Consider the following 17,872-nt stretch of genomic DNA (forward strand, 5'->3'; position numbering starts at 1 on the left):
AGATGGCACCACCATAAATATGGATCGGTGGCCGAGTGGATGAATGTTGATCATGTGACCGTGGGGCAGCTGAGACAGCCCTAAGTGTGAAAAATGGCCGCAAGCTGCTTTTTCCAGTGCCGTTGTAACTTCAAATGGTCACTAAACGAACGGTAATGAAAACCCTTTTGGTATACCGTATCAAGGACTGCCCATATTTGCCACTAGGGGGCAGTTTGAGCCTTCCATGGATTAAAATGAAATATAGACCTTTTTGGCCACTTACCCTACACACAGAACCTGCAATCCCAAAACATTCTGGAACACCCCTGGAACACTATCGACATTGAGAAAATCGCCATCGGATCACCAAAATCACCCTAAGGCTAATTCTGCTGATTGCCGGCTGCCTGCAGTTTGGCAGTTCGAGTCTCACCAGGCTCAAGGTTGACTCAGCCTTCCATCCTTCCGAGGTCAGGAAAATGAGGAGCCAGATTGCTGGGGGCAAGAGGCTGACTGTATGAAGCGCACTGTAAAGCAGTATATAAGTCTAAGTGCTATTGCTATTGTTCCCTCTTTCTCTCTCTCTCTCTCTCATTTACGGTGTCTATCTATTTATCTGTCTGTCTGCCTGCCTGCCTGCCGGCCTATCTGCCTGCCTGCCTGCCTGCCTGCCTGCCTGCCTGCCTGCCTGCCTGCCTGTCTGTCTGTCTGTCTGTCTGCCTGCCTGCCTATCTACCTACCTGCCTGCCTGTCTGTCTGTCTGTCTATCTGCAGATCTATCTGTCTGTCTGTCTGTCTGTCTGTCTGTCCGTCCGTTCGTCCGTCCGTCCGTCCGTCTATCTATCCATCTATCTATCTATCTATCTATCTATCTATCTATCTATCTATCATCTATCTATCTATCTATCTATCTATCTATCTATCTATCTATCATCTTTCTGTCTTTCTGTCTGCCTGCCTATCTACCTACCTACCTACCTGCCTGTCTGTCTATCTGCAGATCTATCTATCTATCTATCTATCTATCTATCTATCTATCTATCCATCCATCCATCCATCCATCCATCCATCCATCCATCCATCTGCCTATCTATCTATCTGTCCATCTGTCCATCCATCCATCCATCCATCTGCCTATCTATCTATCTATCTATCTATCTATCTATCTATCCATCCATCCATCCATCCATCCATCCATCCATCCATCCATCTATCTATCTATCTATCTATCTATCTATCTATCTATCTATCTATCTGCAGTATTGCAGGATGACTCTGCCCACTGCCAGGAGTTTGATCCTGACTCAGCCTATTGTCCTTCCGAGGTGGATAAAATGAGGACCCAGATGGTTGGGGGCAAATAGGCTGACTCTGTAAACCGCTTAGAGAGGGCTGCAAAACACTGAGAAGCATTATATAAGTCTAAGTGCTGTCAGCTACCGCTATCGGCCAATTGCCACTTGACTTGGAACAGATTACCTCCCGCCACGATATCTTTTAACACCACCCCAGCCTCTGCCTCTGCCTATCCCAGGGAAGGACTCCAGAGGTGCACAAAAATGGCCAAATCCAGCCTGAACACCTGGCTGGCTGGGCAACACAACAGGCTGTCCCCATCCTATCTTCTTGCAGATGGTGCTCCCTTCTGCCAAGAGGCTTGCAAACAGCCGCTCCTCGGAGAAACGATGCCGCCGGAGAACCGCGGGATCTGTTTGCAATGCCAACCACCCTCTTCCCTCCCTGTATCCTTCCCCTCCGGCCTTCACATCGGGTCTACATGCCCGAAGCAACTACGCCTATCCTTGGTGATGACTTTTTATTTTATTTTTTTGTGCCTCTGCTGCACCATAAGGGACTTGAAGCCGAGCTGCCTTTCTCTGTGCAAAGCCTGTGCTATTAATATATCAGGTAATGAATCTAATCTCTAGGTTAAAGCTATCCTCTTAGGCACGCTGGTTGATCCAGTTCTTTGGTCGCTGCTCCGTTGGCTCCTTTTTTCCCTCCGTCCTCGGTGTGACAACATCGGGTCTCTTCGGGTCTCCTGGTTGGGCCCTAAATTTGCACCCCACGAGAAAAGGATGGCGGTTTAAAAATGCCCCGAATGCTTCTAAGTTAGGATGAGACCTCAAGGTGGCGGGGTTCAGACCACAACCTGAATCGACCCCAAAGAAGTTTTTTCTCTGCCAAACACCCCCGTCCCTTCCCACCTCTCTGGGATTTAACCGAGATGAACCAATCGCCGGGGTATTCAGGGGTCAGGATTTCCGGCTTTAGGGCTTTGGGACCTGACGGTGGCGGGTGAGTATCGTGCATCCGAAGCGTTGCTGAACCTCAATATGTTTTTTTCCTTCTCTCTAAACTTGTTTTTTCCTGGTTTTCTCTAAAGGAAATGCATGCGTTTTGGGGGTGTTTTTTTTTTTAACAGGAAATCTTAAAAGTGGAGTAGGAGATTTCCGCCACCTTCCCCAAAAGGAGATATAGGTTGTGGTGTTTAGCTTAAATCTGGGGTTACATCAGACCAGGGGTCTTGAATCTTTTTTGGGGGGGATCTACCTACGGCACAATGTTGAATGGAGCCGTAGTTTTGGGGCGCACCAGAAAGTTAATACTCGTAGATTTTAAAGATGTAAGAAAGGGGCTGGGGGCAAGTTATAATAATATTTCTTTCTGGCTTCTGCGTTTATTTATTTTATTTATTCAATTTATTTTAATAAAAAATAAATTTGCATTGCATTGCATCGGACATAGGGATTATAAATAGCCTTCAAGTTACGACCACAATTGAGCCCCAAATTTCTGTTACTCAGTGAGACAGTGAATGAGTAACTTTTGCCCACTTTTCTGACCTTTAGCCACTGTTGTTAAGCGAATCGCTGTAGTTGTTAAGTGTATCATGCGGTCATTAAATGAATCTCGCTTCTCCCTTTGACTTTCTTGTCGGAAGTCAGTTGCCAAGTGCCCGAATGTTGATCACAGTACCACGGGGATGCTGTGATGGTCATAAGTGCGAGGACTGCTCAAAAGTCACTTTTTTTTTAGTGCCATTATAACTTCGAATGGTCGCTAAATGAATGGTTGTGAGTAGAGGAATATAGGTAGTCCTCAACTTACAACATTTTGTTTAGTGACCGTTCAAAGTTGCAACGGCACTGAAAAAAGAGACTTATGACCGTTTTCCACCTTTACGACCATTGCAAACCCCCCCCCCTGTGGTCACACGATCAAAATTCAGACCCTGGGCAGCTGACTCATATTTATGACGGTTGCTGCGTCCCCGGGAGTCTGACGAGCAAAGTCAATGGGGCAGCCAGATTCACTTAACAACCCTGTCACTAACTTAATAACTGCAGAGTTATTCATTTAACAGGTGTGGCCAGAAATGAGGCCAAATTCACTTAACTCTCACTCAGTTGGGCTCAATTGTGGTCATAAGTCAAGGACTGCCTGTACCTGCAGAGGGGTGTTTTCGGCCAAATGAGAAGACTCTTGCAGTTTTTATTAAAGCTTGTCTTGTCTCAGGAATTCTGGGAGTTGAAGTCCACAGGTTGTAAAAGGGCCACAGTTGCCCACTCCTGATTTAGGGACCTCGCACTGAAGAACTGTTGGCTGTGAGTTGCGGTAGGGCAAGGTGTTGTGGGTTTGTCAGCTATTTTGGATGTTCCAAAGATGCTTTTGTCAAGAGGCAACTGGACTTTCTGGTTTTTCTTTGAAGACATTTCGCTTCTCATCCAAGAAGCTTCTTCAGCTCATCTGAAGGGATGATATTCCAAGCTGAAGAAGCTTCTTGGATGAGAAGCAAAAGGTCTTCAAAGAAAAACCAAGAGAGTCGAGTTGCCTCCTGAAAAAGCATCTTTGGGGACAACCATGACCTTGGATGACTGAGAATCTCTACAGACAAATGACCAGCTGTCTGTAAGGAACATAAATCCTTCCATTCCCCACCAACCAGTCAGAGCTGAAGAAACTTCTTGGAGGAGAAGCGAAACATCCTCAAAGAAAAACAAAGCAAGTCTTGAAAAATCACCTTTGAGGACAATCATGACCTGGATGACGGAGAATCTCCATAGACTATTTTGGATGTCTTTTTGCTGAAGTGGTCCTTCGCTTCTCTTCTGCAACTTTACCCTGTGAACAGAAACTTGGCATCCGAATCTCTAAGCCAACTCAAGTCTGCTGTAAACAAATATATCCTTAAGATACTCGCTGACATGCCAGACGTTTGCTTGCTACTCTTCTCCAAGCTGGTGCCCTTCAGCTGAGCTTGCAGATTTCCCAGGAATTTCACAAAATTCAGGATTTTGCTAGGCACGGAGTCCCAACCGAACTGGGCGAAAAAGGCTGAGGAAAGAAAATCTTTTATACATACATAGCATGTGCCTGATTAAAATAAAAGTTGCCCGTTATATGCAATTTTGCATCTTTTAGGAGTTTATTCCTCTTTGTGTGTATACACGCACGCATCTTCTTCAATTTGGCCGTTGCACACTTGTATCAGGCCCGTATTTGACCTAATGGGGAGTGTGATCGCCTAGAAACCAGGACACGGTGAGTTCTAGTCCCGCTTTAGGCATGAAAGGTGGCTAGGTGACTTTGGGCCAATCACCAGATGACAGAGAGTTCTAGTCCACTTTAGAGACATGTAAACTGCCTAGGTGACTTTGGGTGAATCACCAGGAGAAAGTGAGTTCTAGTCCTGCCTTAGGCACGAAAGCTATATGGGGGACTTCGGGTCGATCACCAGGAGATGGTGAGTTCTACTCCTGCCTTAGGCATGAAAGCTATATGGAAGACTTTGGATCGATCACCAGGAGATAGTGAGTTCTAGTCCTGCCTGAGGTGCGAAAGCCAGCTGGATAACTTTGGGCCAGTCCCCCTCTCTCCGTCCAACCCACCTCCCAGAATTATTATTGTGGGAAAAAGAGGAGGAAGAAGTATTAGGTATATTTGCTGCCTTGAGTTACCTAAAGGTAAAGGTAAAGGTTCCCCTCGCACATATGTGCTAGTCATTCCTGACTCTAGGGGGCGGTGCTCATCTCCGTTTCAAAGCCGAAGAGCCAGCGCTGTCCGAAGACATCTCCGTGGTCATGTGGCTGGCATGACTAAACGCCAAAGCGCATGGAACGCTTTTCCCTTCCCACCAAAGGTTTCCCTATTTTTCTACTTGCATTTTTTTAAGTGCTTTCGAACTGCTAGGTTGGCAGAAGCTGGGACAAGTCACGGGAGCTCACCCCGTTACACAGCACTAGGGATTCGAACGGCTGAACTGCCGACCTTTCGATTGACAAGCTCAGCGTCTTAGCCACTGAACCACCGCATCCCTAGCTACTTACGAAGTAGTAAAAGCGAGCTTTAAAAAAATCTAATAAATAAAATAATAAATTACGCACAAATGGAAAAATCAGAGCTATTTTTAAAAAAAAAAAAAACCAGGCACAACAACAGTTTGCATAAATTACCTGTAGATATTGATCTAGGCCAGAAATCTCAAAGTCCCCTTTGCAAATTCACTTGCGTTGAAAATCTAAGCAAGCATCTGGTGCATAAATAAGTCACAAATGTTCCGGGCACCGATTTGTTCGTGGCATCATTTGCTCTTCTTTGACGTCACTCTGGGAATAACAGCCGGTTTGTTTACTGGTGGTGGAACAATTTAAAGCATTTGGGGGTTTGTCTTTCGCTCTCCAATTCTCGCTGGGGGACTTTGCTGGTTGCTAAATACTTTGCAGATGAAAAATAAAAATAATCATTGGATCGTTTCCCCCCCCCCAGAAGGGATTCTGATTTGTGTTGGGAACGGCGAGATTTTCCCAATTATTTTTCCCCAAGTTGTCCCCTTTGTGTTTGGTTTGCTGAAATTTAGAAATTTCAAAACATAGCTGGTTTTTTTTTTTTTTGGTTGCCTATTTCCCCTGGCGCGCTTTTGGCAATTACATTTGTGATTGCGATTTGGCCTGTCAAGCACAGGTTTTGCAAATATTTTCCTTCAAAGAATATAGCGAAATAGAGTTGGAAGGGACCTTGGAGGTCTTCTAGTCCAACCCCCTGCTTAGGCAGGAAACCCTACACCACTGCAGACGAATGGTTATCCAACATCTTCTTAAAAACTTCCAGTGTTGGAACAGCCACAACTTCTGGGGGCAAGTTGTTTCACTGAATAATTGTTCTCACTCTCAGGAAATTTCTCCTTAGTTCCAGGTTGCTTCTCTCCTTGATTAGTTTCCATTCATTGCTTCTTGTCCTGCCTTCAGGTGCTTTGGAGAATAAGTTGACCTCCTCTTCTTTGTGGCCGCCTATCAAATATTGGAACGCTACTATCATGGCCCTCCTAGTCCTTCTTTTTATTAAACTTTTTGTTGTTGTTGTTAGTTGTGAAGTCGTGTCTGATCCATCGCAACTCCATGGACAACGTTCCTCTAGGCCTTCCTGTCCTCTACCATCCTCTGGAGTCCATTTAAGCTCACGCCGACTGCTCCAGTGACTCCATCCAGCCACCTCGTTCTCTGCCGTCCCCTTCTTCTTTTGCCCTCAATCGTTCCCAGCATTAGGCTCTTCTCCAGGGAGTCCTTCCTTCCTTCTCATTAAGTGACCAAAGTATTTGAGTTTCCTCTTCAGGATCTGGCCTTCTAAAGAGCAGTCAGGGTTGATCTCCTCTAGGACTGACCGGTTGGATCGCCTTCCAGTCCAAGGGACTCGCAGGAATCTTCTCCAGCACCAGAGTTCAAAGGCCTCCATTCTTTGGCGCTCAGCCTTTCTTATGGTCCAACTTTCACAGCCAGACATTGCAACTGGGAAAACCATCGCCTTGACTATACACACTTTTGTTGGCAGGGTGATGTCTCTGCTTTTTAGTATGCTGTCTAGATTTGCCATGGCTTTCCTCCCCAGGAGCAAGCGTCTTTTCATTTCTTGGCTGCAGTCCCCATCTGCGGTGATCTTGGAGCCCAGGAAAATAAAATCTGTCACTACCTCCATTTCTTCCCCATCTATTTGCCAGGAATTGAAAGGGCTGGATGCCATGATCTTAGTTTTCTTAATGTTGAGTTTCAAGCCAGCTTTTGCACTCGCCTCCTTTACCCCCATCAAGAGGCTCTTTAGTTCCTCTTCACTTTCTGCTATTAGAGTGATATCATCTGCATATCTGAGATTGTTGATATTTCTCCCAGCAATCTTAATTCCAACTTGTGATTCCTCTAGCTCCGCTTTTCTCATGATGTTAATTAAATTAGACATACCCAATTCCAGCAACCGTTCTTCATACGTTTTAGCCTCCAGTCCCCTAATCATCTTTGTTGCTCTTCTCTGCACTCTTTCTAGAGCCTCCAATTTTTTTTTAACACCATGGTGACCAAAACTGGATGCAGTATTCCAAGGGTGCCCTTACCAAGTATAAAGTGGTATTAACACTTCAAAGAATTCATTTGTTTCACTATTGTCATCCACATTTTCATGGTTAATAAATTTCCCGTAATTTTTTTTTCTTTTTTTAATTGTGTTGTAAAATAAAGGAAATAGTGAATTTGGAAGAACTTAATTTTGCTTTGGGTATTTTGCTTTGTGCACTGAAAATTCAAATGCAAACTGAATCATTTTTTTCTTGCTTCCCTAATATTCAGCAAGATGCAGTTCAATGGTGATGTCAAGTTTCCGAAAGATGCCCTAATTTATTCATGAGCCATGATCCAAACTTCAAAGGAAATATATTCATTTATTAGGAGCACCATTCCGGCAATACTGGGATGCAGTTAGGACTGATCCTACGTAGATTTACGTTCCCCTATGACCCTGTCTCTACCCTCCTCTCTGGCCATGTCATAAGTCACATTCTCCAATTAACCACTTTGGCTGGCTGGGAAACCTAACACCCTCCTTCTGATTGCGGCCAGAAAGAATGTATGGAATTCACTTCGGTTCTCCCTCCCTCCTGCTCATGGCAACTTGAAAGCTTTGCAAGTTGACAGGTGAGACATGTAAAAGCATGGACTTAGGCAAGAAAAACCAAATGTTCAGGTGTAGACTAGGTGGTACCTGGCTCAATAGCAGTAACCGTGAGAGGGGACTTGGAGTCCTAGCGGACAATCAGTTAAATATGAGCCAGGAGTGTGTTGCAGCTACCAAAAAAATCAACACAATTCTAGGCTGCATCAACAGAGGGATAGAATCAAGATGATGTGAAGTGTTAATACCACTTTATAAGGCCTTGGTAAGGCCACACTTGGAATCCTGCATCCAGTTTTGGTCGCCACGATGTAAAAAAGATGTTGAGACTCTAGAAAGAGTGCAGAGAAGAGCAACGAAGATGATGAGGGGACTGGAGGCTAAAAGATACGAAGAACGGTTGCAGGAACTGAGTATGTCCAGTTTAATGAAAAGAAGGACCAAGGGAGACATGATAGCAGTCTCACAATATCTCAGGGGCTGCCCCAAAGAAGAGGGAGTCAAGCTATTCTCCAAACCACCTGAAGGCAGAACAAGAAGCAACAGATGGAAACCCATCAAGGAGAGAAGCAACCTAGAAATAAGGAGAAATTTCCTGACAGTCAGAACAATTAATCAGTGGAACAACTTGCCTCCAGAAGTTGTGAATGCTCCATCACTGAAGGGTTTTAAGAGGAGATTGGACAACGATTTGTCCAGTCTTCTTCTTTAGCAGGGGGCTGGACTAGAAGACCTCCAAGGTCCCTTCCAACTCTGTTATTCTGAATTCTGAAGTAGACGAGCCTCTGTGGCAGGAAATTTTGCAGGCAAGACTTTTGGGTTCAAATTTCCACAGTGACCTTGTTTTGATCTCTTATCCTGCCAGCTGGCGAGAACCCAGCCTGTGGTCAGCCTTAATCTCATTTTAGCTGGGTGGAGGTTTCCTTTTTATTTGGGTCTCCATCTGGAATCTACAGATAAGAACAAACTCGCTTAAAAACAACCCAGAAAAAAAAAAAACATTTCCTGGTTTTAAATTGCTCTTCTGTCTTTAATAACCCAACAGCAAGCAGACTATTTAAAACAGAAATAAAGATAAAATTACATGTATTTAAAAAAAAAAAAATAAGAAAGGCTCGACCAATGCAAATTCTATGTAAGAGGTAGCTATTAAGAAATCCCCAGCAAGTAACTAATCATAAAAAGGAAAATTTAGTCCATTTTGAGGACGGTAATCTTTTAAAACCTCTTTTTTCTTTCTTTCTTTCTTTCATGTCCGATTGATTTCTTGAATTAGAGGTGCACTTAGACTTTGAAATCCTGCAAGGATACAGTTTAATTTATCTTCAATCGATAAAGGAAATGTTTTTATCTGGAAACATTTTTTACAAAATGTTTTGCTTTTACTGAAATGTTTTTCGTTTTTACAATACAATACATCCGTTGCTTCTTGTCCTGCTTTCTGGTGGTTTGGAAAATAATTTGATACCCCCCCTCTTCTTTGTGGCAGCCCCTCAAATACTGGAAGACTGCTATCATGTGCCCCCCATCTCCCCAGTCCTTTTCTCTAGACTAGCCAAACCCAAATACTCCAATCCAGGGGTGAAATGCTCCCCGGTTCGGACCGGATCCGGTAGCGATCGTGGCAGGTAGTTCGGAGAACCGGTAGCGTTCACGGTGCGAGGCTCTGCCAACCCGCCCAGTTGTCATTACTTCCTAGTTTTAACCAGGAAGTAATGTGTTTTATACTCTCTGCACATGTGCAGAAGGTTTTGCTTTTTTGCTTTTAAAAATGCTATTCGGGCGAATAGGTTGTAAAAAAAATGCTTTTTAAAAAAGTAAAAAAAAAAGGCTCGGATGATCACAGCTGAGCTGTGCGATTGTCAGAGCCTTTTTTTAACTTTTAAAAGCATTTTTTAACAACCTATTCGCCCGATTCTATGTGCCCCGCCCTGCACATGCGCGCGCAACCCCTCCCACTCCCATCCGCTCCTGGCACATGATGGCCTGGTAGGTCCGTTTTTCTCTCTCACTTGGCTCCAGAGCCTTTCTAGGAGTTTGGGGAGGGCGAAAATGGCCTTCCCCATCCACCCAGAGGTCCTCCGGAGGCCAGAAATGGCCTGTTTGCCAACTTCCGGTGGGACCGGAAGGCCCGTTTTTTGCTGTCCCCAGCCTCCAGAGCCTCTCTGGGAGTCTGGGGAGGGTGAAAACGGCCTTCCTCTCCCCCCAGAGGCCGAAAACGGCCCGTTTGCCAACTTTCTAGAGAGGCTCTGGAGGCTGGGGACAGCAAAAAACGGGCCTTCCCTACCACCCCCTGAGGCCTTCCGGAGGCAGGAAACAGCCTGTTTCGCGCCGGAGCTGAGCTCGTGTGCCCACTGAAATGGCTACGCGTGCCACAGGTTCTCCATCATGGCCCTACTGCATGCTTTCTAGAATCTCGTTTTTATATGGTGACGATTCACTTAACAGCTGTGGCGGGGAAGATCATAAAGCGAGGCATTTAACAGCTGTCTTGCTTAGCAACAGAAATTTGGGAGCTCAGTTGTGGTCGTAAGTCAAGGACTACCTGTAGGATGCAAAGCAGAACAGAGTGCGTAAAATGTGTGTTGCAATAGGGCAGGGGTCTCCAAACTTGGCAACTTTAAGACTTGTGGACTTCAACTCCCAGAATCCCTCAGCCAGCTTTGCTGGCTGAGGGATTCTGGGAGTTGAAGTCCACAAGTCTTAAAGTTGCCAAGTTTGGAGACCCCTGCGATAGGGTAAGTCAGAGGTGTTCGCAGGGCGTCTGGCCTTCTCTGCAGGGACCTGCAAATAAGGGGGGGGGGCAGGGAATTGAGGTCCTGACCTCAGCACACAAATGTCATGATTTGTGCGGCAACAATTATGTCATGGTTGTGCGTGAGAGACACCCTCGTATGGCTGCCACACAAGGCTTGTGGGCCTTTAATCCCAGCGGCATGCCAACTGACCCTGGCTGAACTCCAGTTCTGACAGCAACAATCCCGCTGGGCAAATACGAATGGCAAGGAGGCACCAAGAGGGCATCGGGACACAACCTCCGCCATTTAGGCCCTTGCCTCAGATAACGTCACTGGGCGCAGGATTCTTCCTTTTATCCTACCCGTCGTGGAGGTTGTGAGATCTGCAGGTGGACTACAACTTGGTTCTTTCATTGATTGGCTCCCAAATCTGATATTTTGGGAGCTGTCTTCAGCCTGGTGGCTTGCAAGCTCCATCAGCTCCAGCCAACTGGGGATGATGGGAAGTGAAGTTATGAGTGGTGCCAGGTGGGCCATCTCCTCCTCCTCCTCCTCCTCCTTCCTCCTCCTCTTCTTTCTCTTTTTCTTCTTCCTCCTCCTCTACCTCTTCTTGTCCTTGTCTATCTCTTCCTTTTCCTTTCCTCCTCCTCCTCCTCCTCTTCCTCCTCCTACTTTTCTTCTTCCTTCTCCCCCTCTTCTTCTCCTCCTCCTGGAAGATTTTAAGAAGAGATTGTCTGAAATGATACAGGGCCGTGATGGCGAACCTGTGACATGCAGAGCCCTCTCTGTGGGCACGCCAGCTGTCGCCCCAGCCCAGCTCCACTGCGCATGTGCACGCGCCTCCCACCAGCCAACTGGACTTCGGGTCTCTGCCACAAATGCGCAAGGAGCGGGTTGCATGCAGGGGATGCGCAACGCAAGCATGGGGGCGCGGCACGTGCGAGAGGGGTGCTTGCATTGCATTTTGGGAATCCATGTGTGCACGTCCCCCCCCTGCACCCCATTTTGGGCCTGGAAGGCCTCCTGCACCAACCTGGAAGCCAAAACAAAGCGCAGGGGGGCGGAGCGCAAGCACAGGGATTGTGTTCTTCCCCAGCTATGGACCCCAAAGAACACAGCACACACAAAGTCCGTTCAAACCTTAGTTTACTAAATAAACCAGTTTTTTATAACAACTGCATTAACAGCCGCCAAGAATTCAAAGAATAATAACTGAAAGCTTACTATGGTTGGCAGAATGCCCAGAAGCAATTTGCAGGAAGCTGATAAGATAAGCAAGACAAGACATGAAGGTATGTGAACGGAGTTGTTCCCTGCAAATTGCTTCAGTCGGCCTTTCTCCTTAAATAGGCTATAAGGGAGTGGCCAATTAGCCCCAAGCCTTACTCTCGAGAAGACCTCCTCCTGAGGAGCCACTTCTGCCTTTTGGCAGCTCTGCGCGCCCGTGCATCGAGAAGAGGCTCCTCCTCTTCTTCCTCTTCACTTAAAGGAGCTTCTGGAGGTTCTGAAGGCCCTGGCTGAATCCCCGCCTCTGGCACCACATCTTCTCCAGCCTCCTCATTGTCCGACTTGAGTGCCAGCTGCACAGGCTGCTGGCGCAGCACCACACCAGCCTCCTCGCTGTCGGAATCAGCCACCAGCTGCATCAGCCGCTGACAGGCCACAACAGATTGCACGCGCATGGGCTGGCGATGCTTGCATTGCATTTGGGGGGTTCAGGCACGCGCACAAAGGTGCCCTATATCACTGATATAGGATTTCCTGCTTGAGTAGGGGGCTGGGCTAGAAGACCTCCAAGGTCCCTTCCAACTCCTTTACTCTGTTATGCTGTCTACTGATAACCAAGAACTGATTTCTCTATCTTTCCTCCCTTGTAGCAACCACAGTGCAGACACCTTAGACAGGCTGCTGCCCACAATTGTCGGAACCAAATCCCCCCGGAAACGCACCACCAGCCAATCCAAATCGGAGCCTCCCCTCCTACGTACCAGTAAAAGGACCATCTACACTGCAGGCCGACCCCCCTGGTACAACGAACATGGCACACAGTCAAAAGAGGCATTTGTTATCGGTAAGGGGTACCGCGTTGGATTGGAGGGTGGGGGCAGTTTGGGACAGGAGGGCGGCAGGGTGGATTTGATTTCAATCAATGATTTGAATCAGATACAATATTAGTTTTATTTCACCCCGTGTAAAACCCTTAACTATACCCAATAAAAACAATTGTGGAGAAAATTGAATTTTTTTCTTCAAAACATTCTGCATGACCCACCAAATTTTTATCCAAAAAGCCTTAACTTTCCTACAGGTCCACCATACATGATAATACGTAGCATCCAAACATTCGCATCTCCAACATTTTGGCTGAACATTAGGGTACATACATGACAACTTTTTAGGATCTAAATGCCATCTATAAAACATTTTATAAAAATTTTCTCTCAGGTTTTGCGACTGTGTAAATTTAACATTCTGAACCCAAATTTTTTCCCAAGTTTCCAGCATCACTGGTTCTTCAAAATTCTGTGCCCACTTAATCATACAATCTTTAACTAATTCCGTTTCTGAACCTCTTTCTAACAAAACATTATAAAGCCTTTTAATATGCATTGGACCTTTCTCTCTTATATGTCTAACCAATTCTTCCTCATGCAACATAATACCAGTTTTTTGGTCCTCTTTAGTATGGTGGACCTGTAGGAAAGTTAAGGCTTTTTGGATAAAAATTTGGTGGGTCATGCAGAATGTTTTGAAGAAAAAAATTCAATTTTCTCCACAATTGTTTTTATTGGGTATAGTTAAGGGTTTTACACGGGGTGAAACAAAACTAATATTGTATATGATAACAGCAGCAAGATTGTTGATAGGTAAATACTGGAAGAATGAAGCTTTGCCTACTATCGAGGAATGGACTTTGAAGATGGCCAGTTTTGCAGAGATGGCGAAGATTTCAGCGTATTTAAAAGATTGTTCACAAGAGACTTATGAATGGGAATGGAAAAGGTGGATAGAATATGTTCAGAACAAATACCAAACTAGAAAGTATCAAATAGCTTTTATTTGAAAATAATGTATTAGAAATATTTTAATGTAAAGAGACAAAGAGGAAAAATTATATAGGGGGAGGGATGGGTTCAGGTTTATTTATTAGTGTTATTAGTTATGAGTATGTAATAGGGAAGTCTGGGGGGGGAGGGTTAGGGAGGGTTAGGGAGGAGGGGAAGTTTGGGGAGGGTGGTGGGGGGGTGAAAAAAGGGGTGAAAATGTAATTGTAAAACTTTTGCAATAAAAAAAAAAAAAATGATTTGAATCAGGGGTCTCCAACCTTGGTAACTTTAAGACTTGTGGACTTCAACTCCCAGAATTCTGGGAGTTGAAGTCTACAAGTCTTAAAGTTGCCAAGGTTGGAGACCCCTGATTTAAATCACTAGTAAAAAGGCTTGATTTAAATCAACTCTACATGGGGCTCCCCTTGAGGAGCACCCGGAGGCTCCAACTGGTCCAGAACGCAGCAGCGCGGGTAGTGACGGGAGCAGCGTGGCGCTCCCATGTAACACCGCTCCTGCGTGAACTGCACTGGCTCCCGGTGGTCTTCCGGGTGCGCTTCAAGGTGTTGGTTATCACCTTTAAAGCGCTCCATGGCATAGGGCCTAGCTATCTTCGAGACCGCCTGCTGCCACCGACGACCTCCCACCGACCCGTGCGCTCCCACAGAGAGGGCCTCCTCGGGCTGCCATCAGCCAAACAATGCAGGCTGGTGACCCCCAGGGGGAGGGCCTTCTCTGTGGGGGCACCTACCCTCTGGAATCAGTTGCCCCCGGAGATAAGGAGAATCCATGACCTCAGTGCCTTCCGCCGTGCCCTTAAAACTTTCTTTTTTCAACAAGCCGGGCTGGCTTAATTTCTTTTTAAGGGTTTTTTTAATTGTTCTGTTTTGCTTATCGTTTTAATTAATGGGGCCAAATCTATATATATTTTTAAATGTGTTTTAATATTTGTATCTGATATTTTTATCTGGCTGTTCACCGCCCTGAGTCCTCAGGGAGAAGGCCGGTATACAAATTCAAAAATAAAATAAAATAAAATAAATAAATCATTTTTAAAGAGCAACTGTCATCTCTGTCCCGCAGCGGCTCCTCCTCTGACCCGCTGTTGACTCACCGACAGTCCCAATATTGCAGAATATGCAGCCTCGTGCTACATAACGAAGCTCCATTTCATGCTGGAAAGAACTAAATTATTATAATTCATCTTAAATGGAAAACTATCTTTAGACCGATTTTTACTCCAAAAGCATTTTATTAAAATAAATTCGATAAAAAGAAAATCTGATTTAAATAAATAAAAAAAAATCTTAATTAAATAAATCTGATATTATTTATTTATTTATTTATTTATTTATTTATTTATTTATTTATTTATTTATTTATTTATTTATATCAATTTTTATCCATCCTGGGAGGCGGTTAGGCCCTGATCCCTATGAATAGTTAGTTAGTTAGTTAGTTAGTTAGTTTATTATATTTGTATGCCGCCCTTCTCCCAAAGGACTCAGGGCGGTGAACAGCCATGATAAAACAACATACAAGACAAAATTTAAAAGCGTATTAAAACAATTCAATCTTTGGCCAAAATTAAAACTTCCAATTAAAACCATATTAAACCACTTTAAAAACCCCAATTTAAAATCATTTTAAATAAAGCCGAGATGGGAGGCTATGAACCAGTTTGCAAGCTGCGGACTTCAACTCCCAGAATTCCTGAGCCAGCATGGCTGGCACGGCTCAGGAATTCTGGGAATTGAAGTCCGCAGGTCATAAAGTCGCCATAGTTGAAGCAATGGCAGCCAAGAGATTCAAGGGTGAGGTTTTGCAGGTTGGAAAAGTCTCCCTTTTTCAGCGGGCTTGAAATCATTCTTGGTCTGAGCCTACCTTGCAAGACTGTCGTCAACATTCTGCCTTGGGCTTTGCTCCTCTCCAGGTCTGGGTGGGGGCAGCGCTTCCGGGAAGACCACGGTGGCCAGGATGATCATCGAGGCGTTGGACGTGCCATGGGTGGTGTTGCTCTCCATGGACTCCTTTTATAAGGTGAGAAGAGCCACAGAGATGCTCCGGGGGTTGAGAACCCAGGAAGGCAGGAAGGATGAAGGGGCCGGCCGTGAGAATCCTCCCCTTCCACAGCTCAGGTGTGGGTACCAAGGAGTCAAGGTGTAAAGAAAGAAGGAAGAGAAGAGGAAACAAGGGGATTAGGGGACTGGAGGCTAAAACATACAAAGAATGTTTGCTGGAATTGGGTAATATCTAGTTTAATGAAAAGAAGGACCAGGTGTGACAGGATAGAAGTTGTGAATGCTCCAACACCGGAGGTTTTTAAGAAGAGATTGGACAACCATTTGTCTGAAGTGGTGTAGGGTTTCCTGCCTAAGCAGGGGGTCGGACTAGAAGATCTCCAAGGTCCCTTCCAACTCTGTTTATTCTATTCTATTCTATTCTATTCTATTCTATTCTATTCTATTCTATTCTATTCTATTCTATTCTATTCTATTCTATTCTATTTATTCCATTTATTCCATTTCACTCCACTCCACTCCACTCCACTCCACTCCACTCCATTCTATATTCTATTCTATTCTATTCTATTCTATTCTATTCTATTCTATTCTATTCTATTCTATTCTATTCTATTCTATTCTATTCTATTCCACTCCACTCCACTCCACTCCACTCCACTCCACTCCATTCTATATTCTATTCTATTCTATTCTATTCCATTCCACTCCACTCCACTCCACTCCACTCCACTCCACTCCACTCCACTCCACTCCTCTCTCTATTCTATTCTATTCTATTCTATTCTATTCTATTCTATTCTATTCTATTCCATTCCATTCCACTCCACTCCACTCCACTCCACTCCACTCCACTCCACTCTATATTCTATTCTATTCTATTCTATTCTATTCTATTCTATTCTATTCTATTCTATTCTATTCTATTCTATTCTATTCCATTCCACTCCACTCCACTCCACTCCACTCCTCTCTATATTCTATTCTATTCTATTCTATTCTATTCTATTCTATTCTATTCTATTCTATTCTATTCTATTCTATTCTATTCTATTCTATTCTATTCTATTCTACTCCACTCCACTCCACTCCACTCCACTCCACTCTCTATTCTATTCTATTCTATTCTATTCTATTCTATTCTATTCTATTCTATTCTATTCTATTCTATTCTATTCTCCATTCCATTCCATATTTTCTGTTCTGTTCTGTTCCGTTCTATTCCATTCCACTCCACTCCACTCCACTCCACTCCACTCTTCCATTCCATTCCATTCCATTCCATTCCATTCCATTCCATTCCATTCCATTCCATTCCATATCATGTGTTGGGCTCAATTGTGGTCGTAAGTCGAGGACTACCTGTATAGGGCAGTTCATCACCCTTCTCCCCTAAATCTCGTTTTTTGGGGGGACAGATCCTGACGAAAGAGCAGCAGGAACTGGCCGCCAGCAACGATTTCAACTTTGACCATCCGGATGCTTTTGATTTCGACCTGATGATCGCCACTCTCAAAAAGCTCAAGCAAGGGAAAAGCGTCAAGATCCCCGTTTATGACTTCACCAGCCACAGCCGCAAGAAGGAATGGGTGAGCTGTGCTTCTGAGGGGGGGTGTCTTGGTTTTAGCCCCTCCCCCTTAGCTCCACCCCCTTTAGGATGACGTCACTCCTTTGCCTGAAGAACCTCCCAGCTTTTTCCCTCAGCTGCTTTTATTGTGAATTCTTGGTTTCAAGAATGGTGGTGATTCACCCAGAGTGTTGGCAGTTGGGCAGCATACAATTTTATTTTATTTTATTTTATTTTATTTTATTTTATTTTATTTTATTTTATTTTATTTTATTTTATTTATTTTATTTTATTTTATTTTATTTTATTTTATTTTATTTTATTATTTTATTTTATTTTATTATTTTATTTTATTTTATTTTATTTTATTATTTTATTTTATTTTATTTTATTTTATTTTATTTTATTTTATTATTTTATTTTATTTTATTTTATTTTATTTTATTTTATTATTTTATTTTATTATTTTATTTATTTTATTTTATTTTATTTTATTATTTTATCTTTTTTATTTTATTTTATTTTATTTTATTTTATTTTATTTTATTTTATTTTATTTTTAAAACAACAACAACCCTGTGA

At 44.0% G+C, this 17,872-nt stretch overlaps 1 protein-coding gene across 3 annotated transcripts in view; it reads left to right on the forward strand.

The window, feature by feature from the left end:
* The first annotated feature begins 1,935 nt into the window (after positions 1–1,935).
* Positions 1,936–17,872, forward strand: part of UCKL1 (uridine-cytidine kinase 1 like 1) — a 58,100-nt gene continuing 42,163 nt past the window's right edge. For 2 of the 3 annotated variants that reach the window (XM_070941819.1, XM_070941817.1), the window contains exons 1-4: positions 1,938–2,280; positions 12,533–12,726; positions 15,636–15,742; positions 17,142–17,312. In XM_070941819.1, the coding sequence (XP_070797920.1) occupies positions 2,210–2,280; positions 12,533–12,726; positions 15,636–15,742; positions 17,142–17,312 (543 nt within the window). In that variant the 5' untranslated portion in view covers positions 1,938–2,209. Of the gene's footprint in view, positions 2,281–12,532; positions 12,727–15,635; positions 15,743–17,141; positions 17,313–17,872 lie in introns of all 3 variants that reach the window. The other variant, XM_070941820.1, reaches the window with a different exon arrangement.

The sequence above is a fragment of the Pituophis catenifer genome, unplaced genomic scaffold (assembly GCF_029215685.1).
Source record: "Pituophis catenifer annectens isolate HBS135680 unplaced genomic scaffold, rPitCat1.0.hap2 SCAF_3, whole genome shotgun sequence".
NCBI classification, from domain to species: Eukaryota; Metazoa; Chordata; class Lepidosauria; order Squamata; family Colubridae; genus Pituophis; species Pituophis catenifer.